The sequence below is a fragment of the Pantherophis guttatus genome, chromosome 1 (genome assembly GCF_059756535.1).
Source record: "Pantherophis guttatus breed Tessera chromosome 1, ASM5975653v1, whole genome shotgun sequence".
Lineage (NCBI taxonomy): Eukaryota > Metazoa > Chordata > Lepidosauria > Squamata > Colubridae > Pantherophis > Pantherophis guttatus.
Window position 1 is genome coordinate 338,011,585 of NC_142063.1, and position 23,036 is coordinate 338,034,620.

The window sequence follows — 23,036 nt, forward strand, 5'->3', positions numbered from 1 at the left end:
TTTTTTTCATTTGTACTCAATATATTGTTTTCCATCCCATCTCTTTTTTTCTTCCCTGCTTAACCTCAGTAAACAAATAATAGTTGAAAAAAAAAGAGAACTTTGGCAACATTAAAAAACAACCAGAGATGTCTGATTTTTAATTAAAGCCATATCCAAAACATGCCATTCATGAGTGCATTTAGGTAGCCTTTGACTTACGACTATAACAGAGTCAGGTATTTCTGTTGTAAGTCATGACGATCGTAAGTCGAGGAACCTACATGACTGGATCCGATTTTACAACTTTTTTTGCAGTGCTCATTAAGCAAATGTCATGATCATTGAGCAAACAATATGATTGTTAAGTGAATCCATGTATTTCAATGGATTCAACTGGCAAAAAAGAAAGAAAAAGAAAAGTAAGTTGCAGTCATGACCAAGGAACGCTGCAACTGGCCATAAAGATGAGCCGGTTGCCAGGCCCCAAAATGTGACTGTGGGGCCGTAAGCAACTGTGGGAACTCCAGAACGAGGTCATAAGTAGCTTTTGGGATGGAGGTGTGGATCCATTGTAACTTAGAATAGTTACTAAGTGAGAACTACGTGTACTATATGTTGGTGAGCAGTCCATCTTTTTAACATGCTAAGGTTTTTTTATGTGCAGGATTATTTTCTATGAAGGATTTCTAGCCCACTTTCTTTCACAAATCTAAGTGATATAGCAATAGCATTTAGACTTACATGCTGCTTCACAGTGCTTTTACAGCCCTCTCTGTGGTTTACAGAGTCAGCATCTTGCCCCCAACAATCTGGGTCCTCATTTTACCGACCTCAGAAGGTTGGAAGGCTGAATCAAGCTTGAGCCGATCAGAATCAAACTCCTGGAGTGAGCAGTGAGTTAGCCCTGTAGTACTGCATTCTAATCACTGCGCCACCTCGGCTCGTGAACAAACTAATCTAATCATCTAATATGATTAGATATTATTAGCATTTAACCCTCTGCCCCCAAATTTTACTTTTCCTACTGGAGTATAACACTGCAAAAATAGTTTTGCACTCCAAAAGTGGTTTGGACTCAGAATATGTTAGAATCTTAACCTTAACAAAAATATTTTTTCTATCAGTAGTGTAGGAGATGACAAGGCAAAGCCTGAGGGTGGGGTCAAATGCGTCGTCAGTCTTGAGTCCCTTGGCACCCACAAGAGATCTAAGTTCAGCCCAACTTGAATTCCATATACTTTTATCTACCGCCAATTTATTTTGACAGTTAGTAGTTCAGATTCTTGTAGAGAGTTTACAATAAATCTTTATATTCATTTGAACTGCCTGGACTCCTGATTTCCCGCACTTGACAAATAAATGGTGATCTTCAGGCAGAACAGTGTTTGCTATGAAATTTGGACTTAGATACAATTTTAACTTATTTTCTCATTGATATGTTTTGGACACTACAGAAACAATTCTTGGACAACCTCAGGAAGGCGCTGGCGGGCCACAGCGGAAGTAGGCAGCTAACCGAAAGTGCCGCCATCGCTTGTGTAAAATTGTGCAAAGCGTCAACATACATCAGTTGGGAAGACAATTCAGTCATTTTTCTTCTAGTGCAGTCCATGGTAGTAGATCTCAAGGTAAATTATACACTGCTTTGTATGTGTGAGATTTTGAACACTGAACCTTTAATGATTCCTTGTGGGCAGCTTGTCAGATCCTGGCTTGGTATTGTGTCAAAGTAGATTAATGGTAGTTAACAGCCATTGCTTCACCTTATGAAAGTCCTGCCTTTTCTATTGGAAAAAACCTCACTCTTTTTTTTTTTTTTTTAATTTGATTTATATGCCGCCCTTCTCCGGAGACTCAGGGCGGGTTACAGTGCATTCAGCAATAGCCTTCATATTTTTGTATATTTATACAAAGTCAGCTTATTGCCCCCACAAACTGGGTCCTCATTTAACCTACCTTAGAAAGGATGGAAGGCTGAGTCAACCTTGAGCCTTGGAGAGATTCGAACCAGCAGTAAATTGCAGGCAGCTGTGTTAATAACAGGGTGCTTTAAACCACGGCTCTTAACCAACTGGTTCAAGAAAAGGCTGGATGGGGAAGTAAATTTCAAAGAGTTTTAGAACCATTGTGTGGATTATCCTATGGTTGCCTGTTTTTGCACCTGGGATGACATGTGACTGTCCATGAGATAAATGTCTGTAGAGATTCTCAGTCATCCAGGACATGGTTGTCCCAAAGGTGCTTTTTCAGAAGGCAGCTGGACTTTGTTTTTCTTTGAAGACATTTCACTTCTGATCCAAAAAGTTTCAGACTGAAGAAGCTTCTTGGATAAGAAGCGAAACATCTTCAGGAAAAAACAAAGTCCAGTTGACTTTTGAAAAAGCACCTTTAGGACGTCCATGAGATAAATGGATTTCTGGCTTAAACCAGTATGGTGGCTATATTATTTTTCCTACTTTCGCCTACAAGGGAATTGTCACAGTCTTTGCTCAACCACCTTTCGTAGGTTCCTCGTCTCTTCCAACATTGCCTAATGGTGATCTTAATAACCACGACCTGTGTTTGTTGTCTTAAAGAACCTGCTCTTCAATCCTAGCAAGCCTTTCTCCAGAGGCAACCAGAACGCAGACATAGATCTCATGATCGACTGCTTAGTGTCCTGCTTCCGAATCAACCCCCACAATAATCAACACTTCAAGGTAAGGATGTGCCTCCTTGGGTCCCCTCTCCCTAGCTAAAGTTGGTCCTGAGCATGGGATTGGACAGATGAGTCAAATGGCCAAGATTCAAGAAGAATCAAGAACTCTGTGGCCCAGGGTTTGTTGTTTTGAAAATTTTGATGAAATGTTGATGAAATCCCTGCCTTGTAGGTGGGTCTTTGTTCATGCCTCACAGTGGTGCCCCCTTGTCCTGGTCTTGCTCATTGGCTTGCGGTGGAGATGTTGCTGGTGGGTTTGTACTTTGGATTTCCAGGTTTGTTTCTGAAGGAAACTTAACCCCACCCCCTTGTCTTTTCTAGACTTGCCTGGCACAGAATTCCCCATCCACGTTTCATTATGTGCTGGTAAATTCACTCCACCGTATAATTACAAATGTAAGTTTTTAAGTCATTATAACCCCTGGGTAATTTCCCAAGTTAGTAACAATCTAACAAGAAAGAAAGATGGGAGTGCTCACTTCAGCAGCGGATATACTAAAATTGGATCAATACATAGAAGAGTAGCATGGCCCCTGCGCAAGGATGACACACAAATTCGTGAAGCGTTCCATATTTAAAAAAAGGAAGGGAAGGGAAGGAAGGAAGGAAAGAAATAGAAAAAAAGAAAAAGAAAAAGATGGGAGTGAGGAAGATAGGAGTTATACATCAAGTTTGTCTGAGCCAGCATGTTGATCTTTAAAGGCTTTAGTATGCCACAAATAGAATAATTTATCCATTCTGACCCCTCTTTCTAAATTTATTCTTAGCTGCATCCTTTTTGTCAGAGGAGGAAGGTGTTAGAGGACTGGTAAACTCTATCATCGGGCAGAGAAAGAGGCAGGATATCACCTATGATATCTGTTATTTATTTATTTAGCATATGGTGATGTTATATTAACCAGATTACTGGGTTAGTACAAAATAGTTGTTTGGCGGCCGACAATTGCTAGTCCATTCGGTTCACACTGAAGCCTTATCTAGAGTGCAGCACAGGGGGCAAACTATTGCCACATTCAGAAAGCTTCAACGGCATTCTGCAGCATGATCTGGGCTTCTCCCTCTACTGATGTCGCCTCATTCTCGGGCGTCGCATTGGAGAAGATTCAGCACCAGCTGGATTCATTCTACTGTACGAAACACCATTATTTTCCCACTGAAGTGTTACCTATTTATCTACTTGCACGTAGCATGCTTTCGAACTGCTAGGTGGGCAGAAGCTAAGGCACGTGACAGGAGCTCACTCTGCCACCCGGTGCTAGGACTTTAACTGCTGGAGCAAAGACCATCTCCAGTGTCTTTAAGCCACTGAGCCACCATACCTCCTTATGATATCTGTGATGCAAGGTGATGTCACCATCAAAACCATTGTGACCTGCTTTAGGAAACCTGCTGGAAGCAGTGGCATAGTCATACACGGGCCACTTCACTGTGAATTCCTTGCGAGACTGTGTTTCCTTTGGAATCGTTGTGTTCTCTGATCTCTGCTAATATTTTGTCGTCTTCTTCATCTAGTCTGCACTAGACTGGTGGCCCAAGATAGATGCTGTCTATTGTCACTCCGTGGAACTCCGCAGCATGTTCAGCGAAACTCTCCATAAAGCTTTACAGGGCTCTGGTGTGCATACCCCAATCCGTATGACCCCGGTGAGGCCTTGCTTTTTGTTAATTAGTTGGTACAGAATCTTGGGGAAATGCCCTTGTTCCAGTTTTGATGTTCTAATGTTGCATCCAGTGGTACCCATTTGGTGACCTTTAAAAAAAAGCTTCTCCCCTTTTTTCCCCTAGTGATCTTTCCAATGTAAAACCCAAGGGGAAAGAACTTAGCATGTAGTGGTGGTGGTATTCTCAGATCATAGGCAAGAAAACCCAAGAGAAGCCAAATATCCCATGACTGTCAGACCGGCATGAATATTTTCTAGGCACTTTGGTAACCTACGAGGGATTAAACTATAAGGCAGGATTTTCTAACCATGGGAATTTTCAGGAGTGGACTTCAACTCAGGAGCCTGAGTGGCTTAGGAGGCTAATGCCTCCTACTAAGGCAGCATTTAATATCCAGCTGCCTGCAATTACTGTGAGTTCAATTCTCACCAGGCTCAAGGTCGACTCAGCCTTCCATCCTTTCTAAGGTGGGTAAATTGAGGACCCAGTTTGTGGGGGCAATAAGCTGACTTTGTATAAAATATACAAAAGTATAAAGGCTATTGCTTAACGCATTGTAAGCCGCCCTGAGTCTCCGGAGAAGGGCGGCATATAAATCAAATTAAAAAAAAAAAAAACTCCCAGAATTCCACAGCCAGCATGATCGTGGATGAGAAAGTCCACATTCCTGGAAATTCTCAAAGTTAGAAAACACTGATTTAATCTTAGAAGTCTTAGCAAATAAAAACAACAGAGCAGTGGAACTTGGTTTCTAGACACTGGTGGGTCTTCCTTTCTCAATCTTTTTGATACATTTTAATTTCTGCATTGAGCAGGTTGATACGATACAGTAGTCTCAATGGCCCTTTCCATTTGTGAGTCTCTGCTAGTTTCCTCCTTGTTTCTCATACAATAATTTTTCATACTACGTGCCTTTGTTAGTTTAGCTGCAGACTGGCTTGTCGTTTTCAGCCTGTTCAGGTGACCTCAGAATCCTTCTCTTCAGTAATGAAAGGGATGAGTTAAAGAGATTATTGCATCATAATGGAAGACTCAATGGAAATTCCAATTCAAGACTAATGAAAAAGAGACTGATTTAAAAAAAAAATCAGCTGTACAACTCATATTTCAGCAATAGATGTGTTAGAACAGTGTTTCTCAACCTTGGAAGCTTGAAGATGGGTGGACTTCAACTCCCAGAATCCCCCAGCCAGCGCTGCTGGCTGGGGGATTCTGGGAGTTGGAAGTCCACCCATCTTCAAGCTACCAAGGTTGAGAAACACTGTGTTACAACCAATAATTCATTAGTGGGTTCCTCTTACCTTTGCTTCCGGTTTGGAACCGGGAGCGCGCATGTGTGCTTGCTTCGCTCGCACGCAGCGCTTCTGCATGCACAGAGTGTCCGAGATGACGTCCAGGTGGGTGGGTGGAGCCTCCTGCCACCGCCACTACTGGTTCGCACAAACCGGGACAAACCAGTAGAAACCCACCACTGCAATAACTGATATACTGCTGTTTGAAACAAGCTCCATGTTTGGAATATTTATTACGTTGTTAATGGTTTTATTTTTCTTAGAGTCTTACATTTAAAGAGAAAATGACAAGCCTGAAGTTCAAAGAAAAACCTACAGATGTTGAAACCAGAAGTTATAAAGTTTTGTTGTTATCTATTGTAAAACTGATCCATGCTGACCCAAAACTCTTACTCTATGTAAGTGAAAATCCAATTTTTTTTTAAAAAAAATTGTAAATTGCTTTTTTTTTTAAAAAAGTCCCTCAGCTAAAATTATACATTTCTATAAACATAATGTAACATGCAGAAATTAAAACAGCTAAAGGACTTTTAAAACCTGATGACTATTTTAGAGTGATATTTGTTGCTACCTGATCTGGGAAATATGCAAAATCCAGAAAGTGCTGAATAAAAATAGCCTTGACCCTTGGAACAATTAGAAAAACAGTAACAATTGAAAAAAAATTATACAAATTAATGGAGAAGTTTAAATTTCTTTGAACCCCGCCTAGAGAAGCTATGATTGTTGGTTAGTGAAAATTGTAATGGGTCGTGAGAATTGCCTTGAGGGACAGAAATTGAAAAGAAAGCATTGACATTAGGCCGTGGGTATGATAGTGGGATATGCTATGCTGCAGAAGAGCTGCTGAGGGGAAGCAGGGAAGAGAGGGGAGAGAAGAAGGTGCTGGACTGGTTGGAACACAAGTAGTCTGGGCCCAAACTTTGCAGAATAAGACAGGAAAGAAAAGGTGACATGCACCAACGTAGCCCTCCCCTCCTTCCTCCAGGATCTTTCCAGATTTTGTTTCAGCTGAAATCTAGAACAACCCAAAAATTCTGGGTTTTAGCTTCTGCAGCTCATCTGAAATTAATCCATGTTATACTGCCACTCATCTCATTGAAAGTGAGTCTGGTGAAAAGATCTGGAAGAGGATGGTTTGTTTTAGAACTGGACAAAATGTCTTTTTGTTTTGTGTATTTCCCTACGGATCTACAGTTGCAGGACAGAATTATTGTAGCTGAAAATGGTACAATCATCTGTTGAACCTAAGCTACTTCATACATGTTTATTCATCAACTTTATTCCTACCAATTTCTTCCAGCTCCTTTTATAGATCCACACAAAGTTCTTAAAACAGTCAGTGGCAAAGACTCACAGACTAAAAAAAAAAAAAAAATCCAGATTCAAAAAAATTCAAAAGGAACAAATATGTATTCCAGAAGTGGAGGTTACAAAACATGTAACACTTGCCTTTTGATTTGTAACACTTCTTTTGATTTGTGGGTGCATACTGATGTAGCATCCCAGCAACAATTCCATATAGATCCTGAGATCTGTTCCTAGTCTTTACATTCGAGCCATCTAATTTTTCTGATTTCCAGTGACTTAAGTTTCAGCAGTAGACTATATTGAATTAAAACGTTTTTAAGTCACAGTATCTGAAGAGATTCCTACTAATCACAAACCTCATGCAAAACCAATTCAACCAATTTGGCTGTATTTTGTGTAGCTCTTTTCATGTTTGTAGAATCCAGGGGGCAATTCTCACTGATGAACAAATGCTTCAGCAACTTTGTCTTTTCATACAGAATCCAAAGAAACAGGGGCCTGACACACAAGGCAGCACAGCTGAGCTCATAACAGGCCTTGTCCAGCTTGTTCCACAGGCCAGCATGCCAGAAATAGCACAAGAGGCCATGGAGGTAAGGAAACTGAATAGGTATTTACAGTGTAAGACCACACTTGGAATACTGCATTCGGTTTTGGTCACCATGATGTAAAAAAGATGTGGAGACTCTAGAAAGAGTGCAGAGAAGAGCAACAAAGATAATTAGGGGACTGGAGGGTAAAACATATGAAGAACGGTTGCAGGAACTGGAATAGTGAAGAGAAGAACTAGGGGGTGACATGATAGCAGTATTCTGATTTCTCAGAGATTACCACAAAGAAGAGGGGGTCAACCTATTCTCCAAAGCACCTGAAGGCAAGACAAGAAGGATGGTTTAATCTTTTTATTCCCATGATACAGAAATCTTCCGTTCAGGATTATGTTATGTTCATGCAGATTCTTTGTGTATGTTTATGCCTCCAGGCTTTGCTTGTGCTTCATCAATTAGACAGCATTGACTTGTGGAATCCTGATGCACCCATCGAAACATTCTGGGAAATCAGGTCAGTTCAGACTCACCACTGATTCTTTTTCCTTTTCTAAAACCCATCAAAATTTTGTACCAGTTGTAGTGGTCTTCATTATACTTTTCTGTCGGTGGAGTGCTCATCTTAGATCTGGGGGGAGTGTGGGTTGCAATACCTTGTTTCCCCGAAAATAAGACCCTGTCTTATATTTTTTTGAACCCTGAAATAAGCACTTGGCCTTATTGCCACGTGCTCAAAAGCCTGATTGGGCTTAATTTTTTTTAAAATTTTTTTTCATTTAATTTGTATACCGCCTTACTCCCGAAGGACTCAGGGCGGTGAACGGGCACAGGATAAAACACATAGAATACAAAAATTTAAGAACAGAAGTAAAATCGAATTAAATCAATTTAGCCCAAGACAAATTTAAAACCGCAGGTTAAGAACAAATTAAAATTTACATTAAAATTTACATTAAAAAGAGAATGGGAAAGGTTAGGCCAGACCAGCCTGGTGAAATAAAAAGGTCTTGAGAGCGCGGTGGAAGGTGCCTAGATCCGGGATCCTCTGTATCTCCGGGGGGAGCTCGTTCCAGATAGTAGGTGCCCCCACAGAGAAGGCTCTCCTCCTGGGGGCCGTCAGCTGACATTATTATCAGGGGATGTCTTATTTTGGGGGAAACAGGGTACTACACAGCACTATTATGAGGACAGCTATGTATTGCTCTGCAGGTTACCTATTTCTGAAAAATCTTTATGTTCTAAAAATGAAAAGATGCCAAAGTACGTTGCTATAGTATAGATTTAACGTCAAGCTTAGCAACTGAATTAATTTCATGTAGGTATTTATATATTACATGGAATGCTTTAATGCTAATTGGGGATCAGGGTTGTGTTTATTTTCTTTTAACCAAAATAACATATTTTGTAGACTTTTCTTTTGTATTTCCTTTCTTTTAACAAGTGAAATTAATTTTCAAAAGGGTTACAAATGTGGATTCACCAGAACTCCAAACTTGTAGAAGAAAAATAGGGAGTACCTCTGTTACCTTTCCCTCCCTCTCTTCCTTTTCCTTTTCTTCTCACGTTCTTAAGGTGCTGACAAGGATGTTTTTGAGATTAAAAATATGCAAAATTACATGCACCCAATATTTATCTAATGGCTACTCCTGCCAATTTTTCATAAGAACAAAGAATTGAGGATGTCTTTCAAAGCTTGTAAGGGATGTGTTTTGTGCTTTCACCTCTTAAACTTATCAGAAACAACCCTTGACACCTTGGTGTAAATTATGGGTGAAACGGCTTCCTTCTAGTGTTTTGTATAAACATTTATAGATTTGCGAAGATCTTATCATTTTCTACTCAGAACTATGAGCCCCGACTTTGGGACTGCAAAAAAGGATTGAGCAAATTAAGTGTTTTCTCCTGGGGTAGTCTTGCAGTTTGTGGAATTTGGAGGGGAGGCAGACAACAGTGTGCAGAATTGGAGAAATTGTAAATGTCATGACTATTGCAGTGAACAACTTCCTTAAAATGTTGCCTTGGACAGTACAGCATGCTCTGATTGATAACTGATTGTGGCTATTTTCTTATTTGCATGTTCCTGAAGTTCACAGATGCTATTTTGTATATGCAAGAGACTAACGAGCAATCAGATTCTCAGCAGCACGGAAATCCTCAAATGGTTGCGAGAGATTTTGATCTGCAGGAACAAATTTCTTCTGAAAAACAAAGTAAGTGAAGGCCTAAATCTCAGAGAGCCTTGAAGTTAGGGCTTGTTGTTGCTGGCTTGCTCTATTTATTGGAAACTTGGAAGCTCATGGAAAGAAAATTTGACTAGCTCCAGCTATTTGTAACATTCTTGCTCAGTAAAGGAAGTGAAAATCAGTGGTGAAATGCTACCGGTTTGGACCGGTTTGCCAAACCGGTAGTAATAAATGCTACCGATTCGGGCAAACCGGTAGTAAAAAAAAAAAAGCTATTGGTTTGGGCAAACAGGTATTTCCGACGATCAGCTGTGTGGCCCGATTTATATTTGCTAGAAAGCAGGAAATCCTGCTTTCTAGCCAATCTAAATCACGCGGCACAGCTGTTCTCTGCCCCCCCTCACTGTTCTTCTTACCTTTGAAGACTCAGAAAATGCTTCTTAATTCTCCTTTTTCAGTGCTGCGCAGTAGCGCCTGCGTGCAAAGCACGCATTTGGTGCGCACTGTGCATGCGTGCGTGAAGCGAACCGGTAGCAGAATTTGGAGCATTTCACCCCTGGTGAAAATGTATCATAACAGTTTTCTTAACTTTGTGAACTAAATTTTATCTCCTTGGCAAGAAAATGTAAACCTTTCCTAAAATCTTTTATTTCTTTTGTTGCTCAAGATATTGCTACTGTTTATCTCGTCTACATCTGCTTGGGGAGTTTGAATTTTGAGTAATCCCATGTACCAAAGCACAGTATTTATCTATTAGTGTAGGATCCTGTTGGACATTTACACATTTAATTCAGCACTTCTATAAGGATTTCATATATAATTCTTCAGGTGAACAGCTCTTGGGTTAGTCGTCTATGGAAATGATCCAGGTCATGGTTGTCCCAAAGGTGCTTCTCAAAAGGCAACTGGATTTTCTTGGTTTTTTGCCTTGAAAATGTTTCACTTCTTATCCAATAAGCTTCTTCAGTTCAGAAGAAGAAACGGAAGAAACCTCTTGGGTAAGAAACAAAATGTTTTCCAGGGAAAAACCCAAGGAAGTCCAGTTGCCTTTTCAAAAACACCTTATGGATAGCTCTTGTTTTAGGAATTGGTCACCCAAGGAGAAAGCATTTTGCAGATGGTATCAGGGACCAGTTTGATTTTATGGGGAGGAATTTCAGCTTTGAACAGCTCAGATCCCTATTAGGAGAGTAAAGGTCAACCCTGGACCAGTTAGCATTTCTCAGCCTCCTCTGTGTAGGTAAAATAGGGGTGGTGTTTACCTAATAACTGCTGCAAAAATAGTAATAAAATCAGGCACAGTCATGTGGTGATCTGCCGAATAACCAGCACAACTTAATAACCGTCATTCTGGGCTCAAATACAGCTGTAACTCGAGGACTACGTGTATTGCATGCAAGCACAGAGGATTGGTAGCAGATTTGTTTCAGATGGTATGAAATGACTACCACAGAATTACAGCAAGTATGAGCTTTTCTCAAAAGATACATGAACCAGTTCCCTGAAAAGAGTCCCTTATGTGGGTGTTAAATTTCCAATCCTCTCATTTGAGGACTCCTCTTTTGTGAAGAAGAAGGGGGAAAAAAATCAATTCGTCAAGTGTCGTTCATATTGCTTTGACTCACATTGCAAAGTGTTTTCTCTCCTTTCATAACTGTAGGGCCACCGTTTACCTTTCTCCCATTTTTCGTTGATATTTTTCGCTCCTTTCAAAAGTTGGCTGACTTTTCAATTCTTCTTCCTTCTCTTTGTAGCAAGCAGATAGAAGTTCCTGCCCTTTTCTCTTCCTTTACGGGGTAGGATGTGATGTCTCAGGGGGTGGAGCTAATCAAATTTCTCTTGACCATGAAGAGATGATGCGCTGTATCCCGGGAGCTCCGCTCAGGAAGGGCAAAGGGAGTTTCTGCATGGTGAGTAAAGGGCCCCATGGAATGCTATCCCTAAAATTTCTTGCGTGGGCTACAGTCAATCCTTGACCTATGACCACAATAGAGCCCAAAAATTTCTGTTGCTAAGTGAGACAGTTGTCAAGTGAATTTTGCCTTAAAACTGTAGCCAGAAAGAGGTTTACGATCTTTCTCGCCATTGTTTTGTCAATCATTGCAGTTGTTAAGTTAGTTAACAGGGTTGTTAAGCGAATCTGGCTTCCCCGTTGACTTGGTTTATCAGAAAGTGGCAAAAGGTGATCGCATGATCCCAGGACAGGACAAATGTCATAAATATGAATCAGTTGCCAAGCGTCTGAATTTCGATCACGCGACCATGGGGGTGCTGTAACGGTCATCAATGTGAAAAGTGGTCATAAGTCACTTTTTTCAGTGCCTATGTAACTTTGAATGGTCACTAAGCAAACTCTTGTAAGTCGAGGACTAACCTGTATGTGGCATTATAAGCTGAACTTCTTGTGCCTGAGCTTTCTTTTTCTGCCTGCATGTCCGTGTGCTCAGATTATGCCCATTTAGGAACTGGTAATCTTTTTTGACTTGATCCCTTCTTCCTCCACTCAAGAGATTGTTTCTCAGTAGCCTCATGAAACCTTATGTGAAAAAAACACCTCAAATTTCAAATTTCAAACCTTTATTGTCAATGTACATGTGTACAATGAGATTGACTGAGCCTCCCTTAGTCTTCTGAACTGTTGGCCAATGTAGTTTGATTTAATTTAAATTTCTAAAGGGTGGGTGACTTTTAGTGTTACAGGGAATGGTCTGGTATCCATAAATGCAGTGTCATTACTCTATGCCTTAATTCTAATTTATGACCTTGGGCCTTTGCTACAGAAGTTCTTCTTGTCCTTTCAGAGGTTGCTGAGACAGGAAGTGGCTGTCTTTAGTGTCACTGGTAGCTGGCTTCGGGGTGTGTGACGAAAAATGTCACCTTGAAACATATGCCTGACTAGAAAGCTCTGGTTTTATCTCACACACCCTATGATTTTTAAGATTATGGTTAGAATATAAAAATCTTCCTGTTCGGTCTGGATTTTTTTCTGTGTGATGCTTTTTTGACTGAATCCAGTCTTGGTAGCTTGTTCAATGAATTATACTAGGAGGGGAAACCAGATTTACTTAAGAATAGTGTTACTAACTTAACAGCTGCAATGATTTACTTAACTATGGCATCAATGGTTATAAAATGGGGCAAAACTCACTTAACAACTATCTCACTTAGTAACAGACATGTTGGGCTCAGTTATGGTTGTAAGTCAAGGACTACCTGTATAGACAACTGCTTTGAAATTCCCAAGGAGTGGCATCTCCAAAGACTAATGTTTAACAAACCTGTTGTGGCCCACTGGTGGCCAGCAGAGCTGGCAGCAGAGTTGGACAGTGAGGAGGTTGGGGAGGAACTTGGACCAGTCCTGGGGGCTGGGGAAAACTCGGACGAGGGCTCTGCATCAGAGGCAGAGGGGGCCAAGGCCATCTGATAATTATGTGCAGCCTCCGGAGTCTGACAGCAGCGAGGCAAAAGAACAGCGTCAGCCTGTTCCCAGTGTGCGCATGCGCAGAGCTGCCAGACGACAAGAACAGTTAAGATGATTGGCCCCTCCCATAAGACATAAAAGAAGAGTGAATGGGACGTGAGCTTTTGCAGGAAGCAATTAGTTTATCTGGCCAATTCAAGATTTGAAAATTCTGTTTGTGACTCTGTGCCAAGTTTGGCCTTGCCCTGCATCTGGAAATTAGCTCTCTGGCAGCGTTCCACGTGAGATAGGTGGGTGTTGATAACCTTCCTCTGAAAGACTGTTTATCAAGTCTTGCAGACTGTAAATGAAAGTAATTTACAGTCGTATAAATAAAAGAGGTTTTACGGGACTAAGATTGTGCTTTATACTTTCTAAGGAAGCCTAGGTCAGAACAAAACCTTGCTTAACTTCTCAAATCAATTTCTGACCAAATATGCAATCCCAACCTCTGCAGACAACCAGGCAGGGGAATGGGGAATTATCCAAAGAAAAAAAAAACTACTTTGCTTCTTGGTCTCTTCCATTAAAGAGGCTTCCTTTTGGTCCAGTGAATTTGTGATAAAACCCTATTTTGGACACCATGACTTCTCGGTATCTAATGTGGTAGAAAATGGTAACCCTTGATTTATGATCACAATTGGAAATCAGAATTTCTGTTGGTAAGCAAGATGGTTGTTAAGTCAACCACAACCAATTTAATGACCTTTTTCTGTCATGGTTGTTAAGCAAGTTACTGCAGTTGTCAAGTAAAGCATATGGTTGTTAAGTGAATCATGTTCCTCCCCCCCCTCCGCAATTGACTTCGATTGTCAGAAGCTGACTGGGAAGGTTGGAAATGGCAAACACATGACCCTGGGATGCTGCAACCTTCATAAATGCCTATCGGTTTTATTTTTATTTTTATTTTTATTTTATATCCAATTTATATACCGCCCTTCTCCCTGAGGACTCAGGGCGGTGTACAGCCGAATAAAAACATAAATTACAAACATTAAAATAGTATTAAAAGAATATATATAAATTTGGCCCCGTAATTTAAGAACAATAACAAACCCATTTAAAACATTTTAAAAAATTAAGAAAAAAGTTAAGCTAGCCCGGCTTGCTGAAAAAAGTTGTCAAGTGTCCACATTTTTTTTTTTAAAAAAAAATTTGATTTATATGCCGCCCTTCTCCGGAGACTCAGGGCGGCTTACAGTGCGTTAAGCAATAGCCTTCATACTTTTGTATATTTATACAAAGTCAGCTTATTGCCCCCACAAACCGGGTCCTCAGTTTGATCATGTGACCATGAATATGCTGTGATGGTCATAAGTGGGAGGACCAGTTGTAAGTTAACTTTTTCAGTGTCCTTGTAACACTGACTGAACTACCCGGTTTCCCCTAAAATAAGACATCCACTGATAATAAGCCCAATCGGGCTTTCGAGTGCATGCGCTAAAATAAGTCTCCCCCCCCCGAAAATATTTAAATGCATGCGCAGCTGTTCCCCACCATTTCCTCTGGTTAGGGTTAGGGAGACAGAGCTGGAAATCAGGTAAAATGGCAAGAGGAGCCATGTCTTGCTCCACGTGCCCCAAAATAACAAGACCTCCTCAAAAATAAGACCAAGCACTTATTTCGGGGTTCAAAAAAATATAAGACACGGTATATTAGGCTTTGAAATACTGTACGTGAAAAATGACTACTGCAAGGACAACTAGCAACTAACTTTCCCAATGTTTTGTCTCCAAAGGAAAGCACTGTCGGTTGCAGTGGGACACCAATATGTCGCCAAGCCCAAACCAAGTTGGAGGTTGCCTTGTATATGTCTCTCTGGAGCCCTGACATCGAGGCAGTGCTTGTGGCAATGTCCTGTTTCCGACATCTCTGTGAGGAAGCAGATATCAGGTGTGGAGTAGATGAGGTGTCAGTTCACAACTTCTTGCCCAACTATAATACCTTTATGGAGTTTGCTTCTGTGAGCAATATGATGTCTACAGGTAAGATACGCATAAACCTAAAATGTTAAACACAAGAGATTTCAGTATATTCACCATATTTTCAGTAGATAAACATCGGTCGCTTCTTTAAATTCTTAATCCTTTGCAACTGGAGTCACAGGTGAGTTATAGGTTTGTGTATCTTGATGCCTGTTGCTTCGGTTTCCATGTAACATTGACGACTTACAAACTCAAAAGCACGCTTTCAGAATGGGGACTTGGTCTGAGTGACCGCAGTTATGATAATACAAGAGCTTATTTCATATAAGTAGTCCTTGACTTACGAGCAGTCACTCAGCGACCATTCAAAATTATGGGGGTATTTTAAGATTCAGATTCGAAATTCTGATGGTTTCCCCCCTGCAGTTACATAACTGTACTTTGGGCATTCAACAACCGGGATGCATTTATGGCTGTTTGCCGTATGCTCATGTCACTGAGGTTCACAAAAGTTTTGCTAAAAAACAGCATTTACTTCCAGTGGTCGGCAAAACTCTGCCTATAGTGAACCGTTGGTTCGCTTTACAACCACAATATTTGCTTAACGACCATAAATTTGATAAATAACCAGGATGATTTATTTAATGACTGGCAATTTGCTTAATGACCACCTCAGAAAAGGTCGTAAGATCAGGTTGGTTCTGTGGGTGACCCAAATTACAACTGACACGAGTTATGACCATGATAGGCAGACTCCCTAGTGGTGGTAACTCAAGGTTTACCTATATTGGCAACTAGTTGATTAGTTGATGGAGCGTTCATAAATGAGATTTCTGAGAAATATAGTTGCAGTCTTTAAAATGAAAAGTCTGAATGAATTATACCCTTGAAACTGAAATTCTTTACAATTAGTTTATTTTTTAACCACTGTATTAAAATGTACAGTACAATATGTATGAATGTTAGATCCATTTTGCCTTTTTAAAAAAAGCAAAGGATCGAATAGAATAGAATAAGAAATAGAAATAGAAATAATAGAAATAGAGTAGAGTTGGAATAGAATAGAATGGAGTGGAGTGGAGTAGGAGTAGGAGTAGGAGAAGGAGTAGAATATTCTTTATTGACTAAGTGTGATTGGACACACAAGGAATTTGTCTCCAGTGCAGAAGCTCTCAGTATACATACAAACAACGAAGTGATAAATCATAAATCAGAGATTCAATCATAAATCAGAAGATAAACCAACAAAGTGATAGTCAAGGGATACCAATAGGTGTAAGTAATAGGGAAGATAAGAAGGATAATAGCAACACAGCCCTACTACATGGGTAAATATCCTTAGGCATAAAACAGTTATGTTTTATGGGAATTAGTGTTCAGCAGAATGATGGTATGAGGGGAAAAAACTGTCTTTATGTCTAGTTGTTTTGTCATGCAATGTTGTATAGCGGCGTCCTGAAGAGAGAAGTTGAAACAGTTTATGTCCAGAATATGAGGGGTATGTAGATATCTTCTCAGCCCTCTTTCTGGTTCGTACAATCCTCAGTGGAAGGCAGTTTTTTCTGCAGTCCTAACTATCGAATGAAGTCTGTACCTATTTTATAGAAGACACTTCTGCTGTTAATGAAAAGATCTTGAGAAAATGTTCTCAGTTTCTGACTGGATCACTTTGTAGGAAGAACAGCTCTTCAGAAGAGAGTGATGGCCCTACTCAGGCGTATCGAACATCCAACAGCAGGTAACACTGAGGTAGGCTTTTTCCTTTTCTTAGAAAAAAAGTCAGTCAGCAGTTGTTGTCTTAGGTTTGTTTATGCTGTGTGATCAACCAGTATCTTTTCTGGTTTGTTGTAGGCTTGGGAAGATACACATTTTAAATGGGAGGCGGCTACAAAATTGATTCTCAACTATCCAAAGACTAAGATGGAAGATGGCCAGGTAAGACCAAGGTCATTAGAGGAACATTTCCTTTAGAAATGTTGGGCTACAACTCCTATTATTAGAGAGTTTTCTATGTTGCTACTCCAGAAAATTCCATTTCATTTTGCATTTGAAAGAAATGAAAGCAAGTTCCATTTCTGTTTGAGTGCAATTTCTTCTAATAACTCTTTTTCAAATGAAGGCAAATATACGTGTCCCAGGATAATAATCGTGACAGCCACAGATGATTTATGCCTGGATTTTAAAAAAAACCAAAGCAAAAGAATGATGAACAGTGAATAAGCATTTCCTTGAGCCAGCTGCTTGTTCTCCAGGAGTCCTGTGTGTGTGTGTGTGTGTGTGTGTGTGTGTGTGTGTGTGTGTGTGTGTGTGTATCTTTTTCTTTCTTTTTTGTAGGCTTTTATTTTGCATATTCTTTCTAGTTTTCATATTTTTTCTGGCTAGAAAGAATATGCATATATATACATATACATATACATATACATATACATATACATATACATATACATATACATATACACATATACATATACATATATATATACACACACACATACACACACACATACATACATACATACATACATACATACATACATACATACATACATGTAGGTCTTTGGTTATTCGGGCTTTTTTCTTCTGGCAGCCAGTAAACACTCTGCTACCCATTGGGAGACTAAGGAGACTAAGATAGATAAGTCTTTTAGTCTTCTGAACTTTTGGACTCGTGCTGGAGCCCATCGTCAGGGAAATTCTTTCTGCTGGAATGTCTGCTTTAGACTATTCTGTTTGCATCGTATTTATGCGGTGTCTTGTTGGGTGTGGCTTCTTACTGTTTGATTGGGGTGTTGATGGTTGGCTATTATGTCTTTGGCTGTTGTTTCCTTGTGCTGCACCTAAGATCAAAGTTGTGTTTTCTGTTTTGGGCATGAAGTAGTTTCCAAAATGAAAATAAAACTGGCTAAGTTCTCTTTAATTAAAACAGTTAGCTTTGCCACCTCCATCGCTTTTTCCATCCATTGTTCCATTGTGAGAACTCGTATAGAATAGAATAGAGCTGGAAGGGACAGACCCCCAAGACGTGGGGGTCTTCTAGTCTAACACCCTGCTCAAGCAGGAGAACCTATACCAGTGATGGCTAACCTTTTTGCCATCGCGTCCCAGAAGAGGGGGGCGGGGGCGGGTTGTGCACGCACGTGCCCACGCACATGCACGTGTAACTTCCCCCCCGCTCCTGGCACATGATGGCCTGGTAGGCCCGTTTTTCTTTCTTACCTGGTTCCCGATCCTCTCTCTTTATCTGGGAAGGGCAAAAACAGCCTTTCCCACTCCCTCGGAGGCCCTCCAAAGGCCTGAAGCGGCCCATTTCCCAACTCCCGGTGGGACAGGAAGTGACATTTTTTGCTGTCCCCAGCCTCCAGAGCCTCTCTAGGAGTCTCTGGAGGCTGGGGACAGCAAAAACGTCACTTCCTGTTCCACTGGGAGTTGGGAAATGGGGCCTTTCAGGCCTCCGAGGGAGTGGGAAAGGCTGTTTTCGCCCTTCCCAGATAAATAGAGAGGATCTGGAGCCAGGTAAGAAAGAAAAACGGGCCTTCCCCACCCCCCAGGCCCTCCAGAGGCAGGAAACAGCCTGTTTCCCTACTTCTGGTGGGCCCAAAAGGCCTAAAATTCAGTTGGCCGGCGCGCACATGCGCCCCAGAGCTGAGCCAGCATGCCCACTAATATGGCTCCGCGTGCCACCTGTGGTACGCGTGCCATAGGTTCGCCATCACGGATCTATACCATTTCAGATAAGTGACTATCTAATCTCTTCTAAAAAACCTTCAGTGATGGAGCTCCCACGATTTCCGAAGGGAAGCTGTTCCATTGGTTAATTGTCCTCACCGTTAGGAAGTTTCTCCTTAATTCCAGGTGGCTCAGTTAAGTTTCTCCTTAATTCAATGGTGAAATGTAAAATTTGTTACTACCGGTTCTGTGGGCGTGGCTTGGTGGTGGTAATGTGACTGGATGGGCATGGCCACCTTTTTTTTTTTAACTTTTAAAAGCATTTTTTTCTACAACCTTAAGAGGTTGCAGGAAAAAATGCTTTTAAAAGCCTCTGACGATCAGGCAACTCAGCTGGGATCCTCAGAGGCTTTTAAAGGCATTTTTTTTTTATATAACCTCTTTGGCCGAAGAGGTTGTAGAAAAAATGCTTTTAAAAGCCTCTGATGATCCCAGCTGACTCGCGCGATCATCAGAGGCTTTCTTTTGCTTTTAAAAGCATTTTTTTGGCCGAAGAGGTTGTAGAAAAAATGCTTTTAAAAGTAAAAAAAAAAAAAAGCCTCTGATGATCGCGTGGCTCAGTTGGGCATGGGGGGGGGCAGGGATTTTTGCTACCGGTTCTCCGAACCACCCGCCTCCATCGCTACCGGATCGGGCGATCCGGTCCGAACCGGGAGCATTTCACCCCTGCCTTAATTCCATATCTTTCCATTTTTGCGCTCATAAAATTCTGGCCGCTGTCCTCACGCCACCTTCCTGTATGCTACTCTCTGCAGGTTGCTGAAAGTCTGCACAAGACGATAGTCAAGAGGCGGATGTCCCATGTCAGCGGTGGAGGTTCCATTGATCTGTCAGACACAGACTCTTTGCAAGAGTGGATCAACATGACCGGCTTTCTGTGCGCCCTCGGTGGGGTGTGCTTGCAGTATCGCGGCAACACACCCTTTCCATCCTATAGTCCCCCCATGGGCCCCGTGAGTGAGAGGAAAGGCTCCATGATCTCCATGCTGTCGACTGACGGCAACACCGAGACTCCTGTGAGCAGGTTCATGGATCGCTTGTTGTCCCTGATGGTCTGTACCCACGAGAAAGTGGGTCTGCAGATACGGACTAACATTAAGGACCTCATAGGCCTGGAGCTGAGCCCCGCCCTTTATCCAATGCTTTTCAACAAATTGAAGAATATCATCAGCAAGTTCTTCGACTCACAAGGACAGGTAAAAGCTCAGTTTCAGTTAAACTGTCTTGGCAGAGCAGCTACCATACAGGTAGTCCTCGACTTACAATCATTTGTTTAGTGACCTTCAAAGTTACAATGGCACTGAAAAAAGTGACTTACGAACGTTTTTCACGCTTAGGACCATTGCAACATCGCCATGGTCATGTGATCAAAATTCAGATGCTTGGCAACTGGCATATATTTAGGATGGTTGCACTGTCCTGGAGGGTCATGTGATTGCCATTTGTAACCTTCCCAGACGGCTTCTGACAAGCAGAGTGAACGGGGTAGCCTGATTTGCTTAATGACCGCATGATTCATTTAACAATTGCAGTAATTCACTTAGCAGCCATGGCAAGCCATTGTAAAATGAGCCAACATTCAATTAACAACTGCCTTGCTTAGGAATGGTATTTTGGGCTCAATTGTGGTTGTAAATTGAGATTCCTCCCTTTTACCATAATCCTGTATTTAGAAGACAAATCAGATTGACTATTGGAATAAAGGTAGTGCTTAGAAACAAAATAACTCAGAGTCAGATCTAATTTCAGCCATGGTAACTGGTTGGGTAACCCATCTTTTGCTCTTGGAGTCAGTTTTTTTAACAGACGCCCTGATTGATTGATTGGTTGGTTGGTTGGTTGGTTGGTTAGTTAATTAGCTGATTTTGGAGATTTCTGTGTAGGAAATTAATTTTGGAAAATAGTTTGTCCTCAGCAGAACTCGGCCAGAATTACTAACTGGTTTTCCATCCTCAATATCTAGATTTTTTTATTTTTGCCTTGCCTTTCTTCATTAAGATGCTATCAATTTTTTTGTCACAATGATGCTTTTTCCAAAGGCAACTGGACTTCGCTTTTCCTTGAAGATGTTTTGTTTCTAATCCAAGAAGTTTGGAAAAAGCACCTTTGGGACAACCATGACCTGGATGACCAAGGATTTCCATAGACATCTGTCACTTTGTCATTTTTCTATCCAAAGAAGTGTAAACATGATGCCTTTATCATTGTTAGATGATGTCATTGCTCCTTGAAATACTATTTATAGTTATAGCTGAAGTTAAAGTATATATTATAGTTAACATATGGTAACCACTGAGATTATATGGGATGCCCAAATCTTGCAAAATATCTGTGTGGGATTTGACAGCATAGGTGGGCTATCAGAAATTTCTCAAGGGTCTGAAAAAATTGCTGACACGCAATGCAGAAAATTAGAAGAATTTGAAAGGAAACATGGTGAAAATGTATAACAACAGCATGTTTCGCTCCTGTGCAGGTCTTGCTAAATGATACCAATACGCAGTTTGTGGAGCAGACCATCGCGATCATGAAGAACCTGCTGGATAACCACACTGAAGGCAGCTCGGAACACCTTGGGCAAGCCAGGATTGAGACCATGATGCTGAATCTAGTTAGGCAAGTCAGTTCACTCCTCTGGTTCTCCCCGTGGCCTGTGTGTTTGTAGCAGAGCGAGAGTGTCCGGTTGTAGACCCAACAATCACGCAGAAGCAAGCTGAATTTGGTTGAATGATGGGACTGTAATTTAGATAACAAAACGGCAAGTAGAGTGCTTGGCTGAGCAGTTGCACCCAAGTTCCAGGTAAAATACCAGGAAGGCAAGATAGCAATAGCAGTCTTATATGCCGCTATATATAGTGTTTTATAGTACTCTTTGAGCGGTTTACAAAGTCAGCCTATTGCCCCCAACATTCTGAGTCCTCATTTTACTGTCCTTGGGAGAATGGAAGGCTGAGTCAACCCTGAGCCAGTCAGGATCGAACTCCTGGCTGTGGACAGAGTTAGCCTGCAATACTGGCATTCTAACCACTGCCCCACTGTGGCTCCTGGTACCGTAGATCTTGCCTGGTACCCTGGGCCAGTGGTGGGTTCCTCCCGGTTTGGTCCGGTTTGGCCGAGCCAGTAGCGGTGACGATATGACGTCACCGAACCGGTTCTCCCCCCCTGGCCCTCTCCCCCCATAAATGATCCTTCATTCGGTCCTTCAAAGTTGCCCCTGTGTCATGGAGCTAGCATCTCTTCCAGAATCTGATCTCATGTTCTCCTGGTCATTATCTCCTTGGTCTGCTTCAGGGGGTGGCTGCTGTCCTACCAGTTCATAAGACTTACAGCTGGTTGAATCATGCCCTTCAACCTCTGATTCAGATTCAGAGCAGAGGTCTTCAAACTTGGCAGCTTTAAGACTTGTGGACTTCAACTCCCAGAATTCTCCAGCCAGCATAGCTGGTTGAAGTTTGAAGACCTCTGCCATAGAGAAAGGATAGGCAACCTATCTAAGAGAAAGGATAGGTAACTTATAACCGACGGATTATAGGTATGTTTTCCCTGAATCTGTTTTGTGGAGCCCCTCCAGATTGAGAAGTGAAACAAAGATCTTTTCTATGCTTAATTTACGTGTTTGAAAAATCATCACTGTTACCCCCCCAAAAAAAGTCCTTAAATGTTTGTTTATAAGGTTTTTATTTATTTTATTTTTATTTCCCTTTTTGTATCTTTATTCTCGTGTGATTTCTATTGGTAAAAATCTGTCAAAGGCTTTGCAGTAAAAAAAAAAAAGAACAATTGGGAGGAAAGGAAACTCCTCAAAATTAAAATCCTAAAAACATCTGGAAATTTTGGCAGCAATCCTTTCAAATATGCAACCATTTCTTTTTTAAAAAGTTAACTCATAACTGAAGATACCATTGTTATTTCTTGGATAAGAGGAACCATTGAAAGGTTTTGTTTGTTTGTTTGTTTTATAACATTCATATATTTTCAGTCATGGTTATGATGGCTTACTTCAACAGATAAAATCTATCCATGCATTGAAACTGGATGTCCTGTGGATAGGTTGAATTTCAACCTTCATAATCTCCAGATAGCCATCAGGCACAAGGAACCAAGAATGACACCATGAATTGCTCAGAGTAGTTTCTTTATTGCTGTTCACCCATAGACAGGAATCTTGCCAGATTAAAGCACAATCTGCATAACAATCAGATAAAGCCTATGAAAGGTTTAGGAAGGATCCCTTCTCAACTTCTATCTG

The 23,036-nt window shown here is 41.1% G+C and overlaps 1 protein-coding gene and 1 non-coding gene across 7 annotated transcripts in view; both read left to right on the forward strand.

The window, feature by feature from the left end:
- The window catches only part of NF1 (neurofibromin 1), a 233,596-nt gene that overhangs the window by 35,544 nt on the left and 175,016 nt on the right, over window positions 1–23,036 (forward strand). For 4 of the 6 annotated variants that reach the window (XM_060693204.2, XM_060693205.2, XM_060693206.2 and 1 more), the window contains exons 9-22: window positions 1,437–1,610; window positions 2,559–2,681; window positions 3,002–3,076; window positions 4,193–4,324; window positions 5,898–6,032; window positions 7,425–7,538; window positions 7,928–8,007; window positions 9,580–9,703; window positions 11,431–11,586; window positions 14,875–15,121; window positions 16,737–16,810; window positions 16,913–16,996; window positions 19,543–19,983; window positions 21,264–21,403. In XM_060693204.2, the coding sequence (XP_060549187.2) occupies window positions 1,437–1,610; window positions 2,559–2,681; window positions 3,002–3,076; window positions 4,193–4,324; window positions 5,898–6,032; window positions 7,425–7,538; window positions 7,928–8,007; window positions 9,580–9,703; window positions 11,431–11,586; window positions 14,875–15,121; window positions 16,737–16,810; window positions 16,913–16,996; window positions 19,543–19,983; window positions 21,264–21,403 (2,099 nt within the window). The remainder of the gene's footprint in view (window positions 1–1,436; window positions 1,611–2,558; window positions 2,682–3,001; window positions 3,077–4,192; window positions 4,325–5,897; window positions 6,033–7,424; window positions 7,539–7,927; window positions 8,008–9,579; window positions 9,704–11,430; window positions 11,587–14,874; window positions 15,122–16,736; window positions 16,811–16,912; window positions 16,997–19,542; window positions 19,984–21,263; window positions 21,404–23,036) is intronic. The other 2 variants (XM_060693208.2, XM_087889706.1) reach the window with 1 other exon arrangement.
- On the forward strand, window positions 3,156–3,258 carry LOC117667796 (U6 spliceosomal RNA). The gene has a single exon (XR_004592149.2). It is a non-coding gene; the product is annotated as a U6 spliceosomal RNA (small nuclear RNA).